We start from the raw sequence: 12721 nt of genomic DNA on the forward strand, positions 1-12721 counted from the left end.
CTGTGGGGTCGCACAGAGTCGGACACGACTGCAGTGACTTAGCAGCAGCAGCAGTCTTGTTGACAACTATATGCCTCCACCAGTCTGGTACGCATTTTGTTACACGGTTGAACCTTCTGTAGTAGATGCTGCTGGTGCCCTGTCTGGATTCGGTTAACCAGCCAGCGTGTCACTCAGCTAACGACTGCTTTGCAAGGGTTACAGTAACCTGGCCCCTTACCTCTGGCCCTGACTCGGGGCTGCAGTTGGGCTCCACAGCTTCCCCAGGGAGGAGGCGGAGGCTGGACTCAGCTAAACCCAGTTTTACCTCCCTTCCCTCTCCTACCGCTTTCTCCTGAGGGTACTCTCTCGGTTTATAAAAAATCCATGTTTTTTAGCCTTTTAATAGAAGGCTTTGCTTCTATTAAACTGAATCTAAAGCATCTACCATCTCAACAACGGAGAACTTGATCTCTCTTTCTAGTGTTAAGTTGTACGAATCCTGTTCTATGTTTCATTTTGGTGAATTTCATCTTTAATGTATTGGGTAGATTTTGTTTTAATTCAGTAGCTCTCAACTGTGGGAGTCCTTCAGAATTAACTCATTTTGAAATTGCTGGACTGTCTGATCGATCCTGTGCCAGTGGCTTTTCACTTTATATCGGATGTTTTCCTCTATTTCACGTAAAATGTTAATAATAATTAGAAGAGTTCCTTTGACTTTTCATTTTGCTTGTTTGGTTTTCACTTTATGTTAAAGGTAAGACTTTTACCACCACTAAGGCTACTCTTCAAAATGCCTACTAAGTACTCCCATAGAGTTTATGCCATCTTCTTTCCTGCTCAGGAGAGGGGAGCGCTGTGCTCCAGCGCTGATTCCGTGCCTAGGACCAACAGTAGAAGAGCCAGCAGGCTCCTTCAGCTGGGTAAATGTCCACCCCACCAAGAAAAGGCTGGTGTCATGATACGGAACAAGGCACAATCAGCAGAATGCCCGTGTGTTTAATGAGTGCCAAGAGGTGTCCCTTTTTTATACTAGATGCCTAGGATAAAAGGTGCTTTCTTTTCCGTCTTGAAACTCGGAGTTCAAGGTGGGCTCGGGAAGAGGGACACACTTTCAATGAATAATTACAGAACTATGGGCACAAATTCCTATTTCCTCTTAGTTCTGTCTTCTTTTTCCCTTCACTTTCACAGACGTTTTATACAGTAAAGTATGAAATACCATGGCTCTGAACTTCAGAGAGAAACTTCACTTAATGGAAAGGTTTTTCTTAAATAAAGTAGTTCTCTAAAGCTAAGAACTGAACAGTTATGATTATTCCATTCAATTTCCCTAACCTAAGTAGCTTAAAATTCCATAATATATTTATTACTCCCTGACAGAGACAGGTGAGCTGTTGCTATAGAGATTTGACATTTTACCGATTATAGAAGTTTTAACATTTATATATAGTGATGTTAACATGATGGTGGTAGCTGATCTCTTGAACAGAAAACAATTTGTTTTTGCCACATTGCATCACGTTGTTGGGCTTTTCTAAAAGCAGAGAGCTATTTTTATTGCCCTGCCTAATAATGATAAGATGACCAGCCTGGAGAGCTGGCTTGTCTGGTTACTCCCTGTTAGCTTTCTTTTCATGATGGCTGTGTCACAGGCCCTGTTTGGAAATAGAAGAAATGAGGTGAATATTCTTCATTAGTGATGACCTTTCCACCTTGAATCTGTTCATTCCTCTTCCAGTTCTGAGTTTTGTAGCTTCAGCACCTCTAATTAATTTTATTTTATTTTATTTTTTTTTATTATTTTTATTATTTTTTTTTTCCAGTGGGCTCTAATTAATTTTAAAATAGGCATGTTTTTCATTATCTTCTGTTTACCATTTTAGAGCTATATGTTTAGTTCCCTGTGTTTTGTTGTCTTTTGTTGTTTCGGCCCATCTTCTGTGTAAAGTAAACCACTAAGAGAAGATATGCACATTACTTAGACAGGGTCTTTCCCCTTTGGGACCTAGTAGTTTACAGGAGCTCCTGGTATATACAGCTCACTCTAGTATAGATCAGATTGTACTGTTTGTTACAAGTATAGATGATGTATTAGTTCTGAATAGTACTGGAGAACAGATTCTAAAATGGAATCAGAGAAAAGGTGATAGATAGCATGTGGACCTCAATTGTAAGACTAACAAAGAGGAAGTAGACAATTTGAAGTGTGGAGAGCAATATGAGCCAAGGTATGCAGTGATAACATCAATGGTCTGCTTGTAAAATGGCAGGTGGTCTTTTGTGACTGAAATATATATAGAGACCCAAGTGGAAAACTGCTGATGGTTGTAGTAGGTGGTAGAACTGGGTCCTCTCAGATTGTGTGGCCTTGATATCACACTAAGAAGTTTGGTTTTATTTTTAAATAAGTGTTGGAATCCTCTTCAATCAACCAGTATATTTTCCTGACATTCAGATCTTTTCCCAGCTGCCTTCATCCTTTAAGAAGGAGAGGTAGAGCAAAAAAATTGATTTTGAAGTGTAGTGATATCACTGTAAAATTTCAAGATTTTGCCAGTTTTGTCACATGCTGCCTCTGTGTCTGGTATTCTCTGGATCGCCTCTTAGCCTGATCTCAACCCCAGTTTCATTTACAAGTGATTTGTTTTCTCTGATTCTTTGTCATCTGTTAAAGTGAGGGACTTGAATCCTAGGTTATTTGAACTATTTTTCTTTTAACTAGTTTTTTTTTTTTAAAGCCTTTAGAGATCTTAAATGTTTAGAGATAATTTTTGGATAAGTGTAAGCAAACTCTGGATGTTTTTTTGCCTGCTAGACTGAGGTTAAATTAATTGGGACAAATAGTAAAGGTTTAAAAAATGCTTTCTCTTTTTCAAAATTTGGGGGCATTAGGTATTGAGAATCAGCTTAAGGTTCACTCTTCTCTTAAAAAAACTGAGATAAACCTTTGCTCTTGGGGATGGTCACAGCAGATGTCAAGTGCTGCGTCACTGTCCTCTCTTGGCGTGCACAGCCAGACTTCAGCAGACAGCATGCTCTGTATCACATGGCTGACGGAGGTATCCAGTGTAGATTCTTCCTGGGGAAATAGATTCAGATTTACTTGGATAGAAATGTGGCAGGTGCTTGCTTAGAGACCCAAAATGCATTCAATCGGGACGCAATATAAGCTGCCTGGATAGCTGCTGTGTAAGTAAGCAAGCAAGCCTTTCTGCCTCATGCTGCAAGGTCTTAGTTACGTGAATATGCGTGTGCATGTGTGTGCAGTGTTTTCATATTACAGGACAAGGCTCCCTAAAATAGCAGTGCAAAAAGGAATTCTTTGCTCTGGGGACTGCATGGAAGTAATGTGAATCAGTGTGTTCTTTCATACAGGAATGTCACTGGGTAATGGCCTCAGCTATTCTAGTAATCAAGGACTCTCTCCTGTTGCTAATCCTATGATGAACAGGACAAATGGTGGTGATGAACAGAACCTCGCCAAGCCTGGAAATTCCATCAGTTCGTCATAGTACAGCTGTTGTCCTTAGTGCGCAGGGAGGCACCTGGGGGTGGAAAATTAATATATTCCACAGGGGGGGTTGAGTTTATTGCTCAGGACAGTTAAGATATTGCTGAGCTGTCTGTTGCCATTTCCATCCTGGTTCTGGGGAGGAGCAGGAGAAAATTCGCTTTAGCCTCAGGGGTCATACGTGCCTGCAAGCTGTATAAAGACCTCTTTTGTCATTGTTGTTCAGTCACTCAGTCGTGTCCGACTGTTTCTGACCCCATGGACTGTAGCACGCCAGGCTTCCCTGTCGTCCACTGTCTCCTGGAGTCTGCACAAACCCATGTCCATAAAGATTTGGTTTTACTTCAAAAGAAATACTATCTTGATTGAAAGTATAAACGAGTTTTCAAGTTGAATAAATTAAAAGCAGAGCACAGCCACCAGACGAGGTTCGGCTTGATGTGTAATAGACCTCTGAGAGGACTTCATCAAACAGACCTAAGGGATAGAGTCCCCGTCTAGTGACTGAAAGCGTGCTAGGCAGACCAAAATGATTTCATGTTGAATATGAAATCTTAATGATGCAGACTATACCTTTCACCTTGTCAGATTATAAGTGATCCCTGGGACTGTCTGGGATGCTGGGTTTCTTCCAAGCCTGAGGAACAAGCTCTGCATTTTGGCCACAGCACGCTTTTGGGATGGCAGCTTAGTGCTGGCTTCAGAATTCTCTGTCATGCAAAAAAAAAAAGGAAGAAGAAAATATTAGCCCACATATCTTTACAGTTCCATGTCTTGTCCATAATTCTCCCCTCCACTCCCACCCCTTACTAAACAGGACAGAATATCAATCATGGAGACAATTTAAGTGAGTATTATGAACAGTCTCCTACCTGGAAGAATTATTATTAAATGTTTCTTTATTAAATTGATTATTTGAAACTCAATGCATTTCCCTTAGTTAAACAGTATTATAAATGATGATTAATTTTGATTCTAAGTTAATCCAATTACTGAGAAGAAAGCTTCTTCCTTTTTTCTAAAACTGACAGGAGTATTTCAAAAGGTTTCTGAGCTTGCCTTTGGCGTTCCTCTCTTCCTTTTACCTCCTAGGGCCTCTGGGCCCATATACCTTCTCCCTAGTTGGTTACCTTATCCAATCTGCTTTATTCCCTGAAGTATTCCATGTTGCTACATTATATTTCTTCCTTTTTACCCTAAAACCAGAAACTCAGACACTTTCAATGGAATTTACCTCAGGGATTGAGAGGAAAGCTAACTTGATCACTAAATTCACACAAAGCAGAATGAAGGCCCTTCAAGGGGTGTATGTCTCCTTATGCCCCTTAAAATTGTGAAATAGGGTTCTGTACTTCTTATAAGAGAATGCTAGCTGCTGCAAGTGAATCTTAGTAGAAGTTTGGCTAATGTGACCAAGTGAAATGAAAATACCGTGGTTATGAGAAGTGTTTGAGTATGTTGGTGGGCATTAGGCTTCTGTTCTTCCTTTTCATGAGTTTTCTTCCTCCAGTTTAGTTTCAGAGTTTAGCAGTTTTGGTCAGGGACTGGGATGGGGAGAAAAGTAGGGGAGGACAGAGGCAACAACAGGCCATTTACAAACGAGAATGCTAATTTCTCAGCAGACAACCAGACAGAAAGTGCACAGGTCCTAACTGAGTGACTATAGGTAAGACTGACCTAAATCTCTGGGAGCTTGAAAAGTTACCCATACTTCTGTGCATTTAAATTATATATGAACACTATTTAATCTGTATAGACCTAGAAAATATTTTTAGTCCAGTAATTAATTCCAGAGTTTGTGATCTGAAGTAAACCATACAAAAGAGAAGGTGCTTGTGACTTCATCATATATTCTTATTTACTCTTTATGAGCACATAGCTATTAATAGTAAGGCTAGTCAAGAGACAAAAATTGTCTTCTGTGCTTCATCATCATGTCCTGTCATTTCCTCTTGCTTTGGTTTACCTAGGTATTTTCAAAATCCTCAGTAGATAATTTCACGTCAGGCATGTAATCAGAATGAAGATCAGATGTCAGAAGTGCTGTGTTTGTGTGTGTGTGCTCTGGTGCCTGGTTAAATAATGTGGGGCTTATTTTCTGGCAGAGTGGTGTCATATCTCCTTTGATGTTAGCCAGAACTGGGTGGGGTTTCTTAAGCTGCAGCGGGATTTGTCAGACTAGGGCTCTGTGCACTGGGGAGTTGGTTTTTAGTCTTTCTCTTTGCCAAAAGGCTTTTGCCTTTTTTAATAAACCTGAACCCAGTTATAATTGAGAGTACTTGATGTATAAAATAATAGTCACACGGAGGGTCCAAGTGATGAAACTGAATTATAAGTAGTTTATCGAATAGTCAACCTCAGAAATTGTTTCACATACCACTCTCATTTTACAGCCTAGGGAGCTCAACCCCAGGAGGTGACCCACTCAAAGCCAAACTGAGAATCAGACTGAACTAGTGGAGCATGGAAATGTCTTTAACCAGCTTCTTTTCTTATCTTCTGTCAGCAAATTCATTCAAAGTTAACAGTATAAGCAACTATATTCAGTATTTCGCAATAACCTATAAAGGAAAATAATCTGAAAAAGAATATATATATACATATATATATTTATATATAAAACTGAATCACTTTGCCGTACACCTGAAACATTGTAATCTACTATACTTCAATTAAAAAAGTCCAAACTCAGATAAGTTTCTCTTTTATCTATGCAAATAGAAGAAGAAAAGCATAAATAGTCAATGTGAGATAATTTTTTAAGTGTAGATCCTTCTCATTCCCAAGAATATGTTTTTGGATTTTCTTGAGTATCCAGATTAGAGAAGGACACTGTGTGAATAAATATTGTTAAGTGACCTTAAATGTTTCTGTATGTGTTGGATGACATTCATTCATGAGCTTATTAACATCAATTTTGGAGCATTTGCAGAACTAGCTTAACCTATTTGTAGAGCACCTAAGGAATTTATTATACATGTTTTAGAGTAGAATAATTATAATTGAATAATTTTCTCTTTATTGAAAACTAGGCCTTTTGGGCTAAAAGCCAGTATTTTCACTTCTACTGGCTAGTATTGCCTTTACAGAGTCATTTTCCATAAGTATATTGTGTGTGTTTAAATCATACTTCTATTTATATGTGATGACATGAAAAGAATAGCTAAACTGTGTTGAAAAGCAGATGCTGGGTGGTTGGCTGCACAACCCTCCCACTTTCCAGCTGTCAGATTTTCTATCAATTTTACCCTCTTAAGCCGAATGTAAGCTGCTGTTCATATTCCGTAAACCACATATCAGCCGAGAAAATGGTTTGGGAGGTTGCAAGGCAGGGAGGAGAGTAAGATTACAGTGAATAAAAAGCTGCCCTTTGAGAATCTGCACTCAGATAAATGAGGTTTAAAAGGTTTTGCTGGTTTTGCTTGTGTTTTCACCAGTGTCCTAAATTAGGGAAAGTTTTGAGTAGATTGCATGAAGTATTATAGAAGAATAGATCTGTTGGGCTCTTACTGTATATTTTTAAAGATGGTACAGGTGTTCTTAGAAGCTCTCTTTGACTGTGAAACTGTTTATTTATAGACATCCTTTATTGTTTTTTGCTCATAACAGCTTTCAAAGGCTAACTGTAATAATAGTTACCATAAATAAAAAAGAGAAAAGCAGTTCCTTTTTATGGAACCCTTTGACATTCATCAGGCCTTTACAGAATTCTTTTTTTTTTTCCTGGCTGTGCTGTGCGGCATGTAGAATCTTAGTTCCCGCACCAGGGATTTAACCCACCCCTGGCAGTGAAAGTGAGAGTCCTAAACACTGGACTGCCAGGGACTTCCCGTATACTTTTTTTTTAAACCAGTGTGTTTGTGTACATTTATGTATATAAGATTTTTAACTTTTTAAAAAGTGCTTTTATTTATCTATCTGTCTATGGCTATGCTGAGTCTTTGTTGCTGCGAGTGTTTTTCTGTAGTTGCAGCAAGCAGGAGAAGGGGCTGTCACTGTGGTTGCTTCTCGCGTTGCTGAGCCCGGGCCCTAGGCTGGGCGGGTTTTAGTAGTTATGGCACGTGGGCTCAGTGATTGTGACTCCTGGGCTCTATCAACAGTTGTGGCCCACAGCCTGCGGGATCTTCCCAGATCAGGGATTGAACCCATGTCTCCTGCACTGACACGCAGATTCTTCACTACTGAGCCACCAGGGAAACCCTCCCATATACTTTTTAGTTTCAGGTTATGTTTAAAAATTGAAAGCTTGGTTGGTGTTCTGTAAAGATAGTAATGGACATGACCACAGAGACTGCCTTCTCAGCTAATTCAGGGAAGATGCCTGCATTTTTCATGCCAGCAGGGCCAAGTGTAGCTTGGTTGACCAAGTCCTTTGCAAGTGATTCATGAAGCGGTATTTACCCTTACAGGATAAGGCCCAGATTCCTAGTCTCTGGTAAGGAAAAGTGATTTCACTTGCCTGATAGTATTTAACCTTTTTTAAAAATAAAATGGGAAAGTAACCTAATCTGACCTCCTTTTGTATGTATTTTTACCCTGGTGGCTGAGTTGGTAAAGAATCCGCCTGCAATGCCAGAGACCTGGTTTCGATCCCTGGGTTAGAAAGACCCCCTGGAGATGGAAACAGCTACCCACTCCAGTATTCTGGCCTGGAGAATTCCATGGACTACAGTCCGTGGGGTTGCAAAGAGTTGGACACGACTGAGACACTTTCACTTTCATTTTAAGAATTACTCTGCAACATGATTTGGAAATTGATAAATGGAATAGTTTAAAGGGTTTTGAAGACTTGAAATCAAAACACCTGATTTGAATTCTTATGGATAATAAACTTGGGTAAATATAGGGGTCCTTTTTACCCTTCACTTTTCTTATTGTTGAAAAGGACAGAATGACACTTGCTCTGTTTACCTCCTAGGATGTGAGGAAGAGAGTTTACTTTGGGTAAGACGGTCTGTTACTGAGCTTTTATTTTCCATTCTATAAAATGGGAGAGTCTCTTTTAGCTTGAAAATTTTGCATTTTAATTCCTTGTTTGTTTAAAACAATGACAAGAGTTTCTAGGAATGTTTTCTCTTTGGCACTGCTCGTCACATGAACCCTTGTTTCCCCATTAACCAGGCAGTTGCAGTGGTGCAGAATGGCTGACCTCAGTCTTGCAGATGCGTTAACGGAGCCGTCTCCAGAAATCGAGGAAGAGATAAAACGGGACTTTATTGCCACGCTGGAGGCAGAGGCCTTTGATGATGTTGTGGGAGAAACTGTTGGAAAAACAGACTATATTCCTCTCCTGGATGTTGATGAAAAAACCGGGAATTCGGAGTCAAAGAAGAAACCATGCTCAGACACCAGCCAGGTTGAAGGTAAGTAATTAAATTAAACTGGATATAGGTTCAGAAAGTAGATTAGGGACTACACTTTGGGTTATAATCTTATAAACTTTTGAGGAAACTAAAAAACTGAGTTTTTAAGTATAAGTTAGTAACTTTCTCTTTATGTACATTTCTTAGAAACCAAGGAGGTAGGTTCATTACCTTTTAGTTGAATATGTATTCTTCAGGCTGTAGATTACTCTTAACCTTCTCTTAACCCTAAAGTTTCTTCTATAATGTCTCAACTACTGTATAATCTGCTTATTAATTTCCTAAATTAAACTGCCTGCTATGCCTCTTCTTTGAAAGTAGCTTTGTAAAGTTAGATACTTTATATTTATAACAAGACTTAATTTGGATTGGAGTCAGATGCCACCTGTCTTTGAGAGTAATCCTAGGTCAGGATTAAAAAATGGATTAAACCCCTTTAAAAGAGATTTGCTGCCTTTATATATTGCTGGATCAAATTTGCTAACATTTGAGGATTTTTGTATTTATGTGCGTGTGGGATATTGGTCTGTTTTCTTGTGAGGCCTTTGTCTGGTTTTAAAATTGAGGTCATGTTGACATCATAAAATGAGTTGGGAAGTGTTCCCTCCTATTCTGTTTTCTAGAACGGTTTGTGTTGAATTGATTTTTTCTTTAATGTTTGACAGACTTTGTCAGTGAAGCCATCTGGACCGGGAGTTTTCTTTGTCAACTTTTTGACTAAGAATTCAGTTCCTTTCAGAGGCAGAGAACTGTACATGTGTTTTCTTCTCAAGTGAGCTTTGGTGGTTTGTATCTTTCAAGAGATTGGTCTGTTTCCTCTAAGTCATTGAATTAATGGAGATGAAATTGTAATATTGCCTTATCCCTCTAATGTCGAGGATCTCTTGTCATGTCCTCTCTTTCATTATGAAAATTTGTTTCCTCTTTTCACTTGAGTAGTCTAGATACTAGCTTATTATTTTTTTTTTAAAGATCCAGCTTTTGGCTTCATAGGTTTTTTTTTCCCCCCAGGTATACAACAGACCCTGTCAATATTTGTATGTATAAATAGAAATGATCACCATAAGTCTAGTTAACATCCATTACCACATATAGTTATACCTTCTCTTCCCCGTGTGATGAGAATTTCTAAGGTCTGTTCTCTCAGCAACTTTCAAATATAGTACAGTGTTATTATTAACTATAAAACTATGCTGTACATTGTATCTTCAGGATTTACTTCTTTTATAACTAGAAGTTTATACCTTTTGAACTCCTTTCACCCATTTTTCTACCCACCCCCCCACCTCTGGCAACCACATAAAATAGGCTTTTAATGTTATAAATTTCTCTCTAATCCTAGTTGTAGATGTGTCCCATAGATTTTGATGTGTTATGTTTTTTATTTTCATTCAGTTCAAACATTTTCTGTTTTGTCTTATGAATTCCTCTTCAATCTATCAGTTATTAGAATTATGTTAATTTCTCAGTATTTAGGGACTTTTTTTTTTAGATATTCTTCTATACTTGATTTTTGGTTTAACTGTTGTGGTCAGAAGACCCTTTAAAATTTCAGTTTATTAAAATTTTTGGGGGGTTTCATCATATGGCCTGTCAAGGTCAGTGTTCTGTGAGCACTTGCAGTAAAGTGTACAATGCTGTTATTTATTGTGTGAAGTAGTCTTATTAATGTCAGTTAAGTCCAGTTGGTTGATAGTGTTATTCATGTTTTTCATATCCTTGCCTACTTTATGTTTACTTGTTCTCATGACTTGAGAAAGATATTGAAGTTTTGATGTAATTTTGTGGATTTGTTTCTCCCTTCAGTTCTGTCAGTTTTTGTTGCATGTTTTTTGAAGATCTCTCATCATGTGCATATATATATATTTACATTGTTATGTCTCATCATGTGCATATATATTTACATTGTTATGTCTTCTTGATGAATTGACCTCTGATTGTCTCTCTTTATTCCTGGTAATTTTCTTTTTTCTGAATTCTCATTTTCATCTTGCATTAATGTAGCTACTCTAGTTTCCTTAGTTAGGGTTTGCTTGGTATGTCTATCTTCTTCCTTTCACTTTCAACGGGTTTCTTTTTTAATATTTATTAATAATGGGTTTCTTAGAATATAGATGGTTCTTGCTTTTTAAATCTAACCTGAAGAACTCTTGTCTTTTAGTTGATGTGTTTAGACTATTTATTGAAATACTTGATGTGATTATTGATATGGTTGGATTTAATCTGTCAGTTTGTTGTTACCTTCCTGTTTCTTCCATCTGTTCTTTAGTCTAGTTTTTTCTATCTGCTTTTGGATTAAGTGAATATTTTTATGATACTGTTTTAACTCTAGTATTGTCTTGTTATGTATATTTCTTTTAAAAGTTGTTTTATATTTGACCTAGATTTTACAGTGTACATTTTAAATTTCTTCCAGTTTGCCTTCCAGTAATATTCTACCATTTCACCTAGAGTGTAAAATTCCATGCAAAACAGTAAATGTCCAAATTGTCTTTCATATTTTGTGGTAGTCATGCACATAATTTGACGTTTTTTTGTGTTAGTCATATACATAGTTTGACATGTGTTAGTTACCTACATTGTTATTATTTTTGCTTTAGATTGTCAGCTATCTTTTAGAATGAAATAAAAATATGGAGGAGAACCCTTTACTCTCATTTTTACTATTTTGGGCATTCTTCATTTTGTGTGTGTGTATGTAGACCCAAATTTCTGTCTAGCACCATAGTCTTCCTGCCTAAAAACTTCTAATACTTCTTCTCTTACAGTACAAATCTAGTTAACAGTAAATTATCTCACCTTTTTTAATTTGAAAAACAAACCTTAAGTTTTGGAAGGTATTTTTTGCTAGGTGTCATACTCTGTGTTACTCTTTTCTTTCAGTAACTTAAAGGAAAATTAGTCTTCCTACTTGCAGTTTCCGATAAGAAGTCTGTTAACAATCTTGATAGTTATTCCTTTTATTCCCTTCCTCTGCCTGCCTTCAAGGTTTTATCTTGATCTTTTAGCAGCTTGAATATGTTGTGTTTAGATGATAAATACCTTTAATAAATACCTGTAAAAAAAGGTATTTCTTTTGTCTGCACCAGGTCTTAATTGTGGCATGCAGGATCTTTCAGTTGTGGCATGCGAACTCCTGGTTGTGGCATGTGAGATCTAGTTCCCTGACCAGGGATTGGACCTAAGAGCATTGGAACCTCGAAGTTTTAGCCACTGGACCACCAGGGAAGCCCTAGCTGATATTTTGCCTTCCTAGCATTCTCTGAGCTTGTTCTCTGCTTTGCCTCTTTCTTTTTCTCTCCTCCTTCTGGGATTCCAGTTACTTTTTTGTTAAATTGTTGAGTATTGTCTCACCGATCTTGGATGCTTTGGTTTTTTTCCTTCCCTCTTTTTTTTCCTCTTTATGTTTCATTTTGGGTATTTTCTTTTGACCTGTATTCAAGTTCCCTGATGTTTTTTGCTGGCTGCATTGAGTCTAATAATGAATCCTCAGTGACATTCTTTATCTTTAATATTTTTACTGTTTTTAACTTACAGCGTTTCTATTTGACCTTTAGAGCTTCCATCTCTCTGCTGAAATTAGCTATCTATTAATGCATATGTTTTTGTCACTATAGACTTTAACACATTAATCACAATTTTTAAATATCTTTCTAGTAATTTAAATATCTGGGTCATTCCTCAGTCTGATTCTTTTGTCTCTTCACTGTTTTTTTCTGGTGCTTTTTATGTGTGTGTTAATTTCTGAGTGACTTCTAGACCTCACATGTAAAACAGAGACCGAGATAAAAAGATTTTTGCCTGGAAATGAGTGTATGGTTAGGCTACTCAAGATGGCTGTTCTCTTGCTCTCTGTATGTAC

The 12721-nt window shown here is 37.7% G+C and overlaps 1 protein-coding gene across 7 annotated transcripts in view; it reads left to right on the forward strand.

Annotated features, from left to right (window-relative positions):
- The window catches only part of MAP4 (microtubule associated protein 4), a 150242-nt gene that overhangs the window by 51280 nt on the left and 86241 nt on the right, over nucleotides 1–12721 (forward strand). For all 7 annotated transcript variants that reach the window (XM_061128708.1, XM_061128709.1, XM_061128705.1 and 4 more), the window contains one exon: nucleotides 8618–8859. In XM_061128708.1, coding sequence (XP_060984691.1) covers nucleotides 8637–8859 — 223 coding nt within the window. In that variant the 5' untranslated portion in view covers nucleotides 8618–8636. The remainder of the gene's footprint in view (nucleotides 1–8617; nucleotides 8860–12721) is intronic.

Source organism: Dama dama, chromosome 24 (assembly GCF_033118175.1).
Source record: "Dama dama isolate Ldn47 chromosome 24, ASM3311817v1, whole genome shotgun sequence".
In the NCBI taxonomy this organism is placed as follows: Eukaryota; Metazoa; Chordata; class Mammalia; order Artiodactyla; family Cervidae; genus Dama; species Dama dama.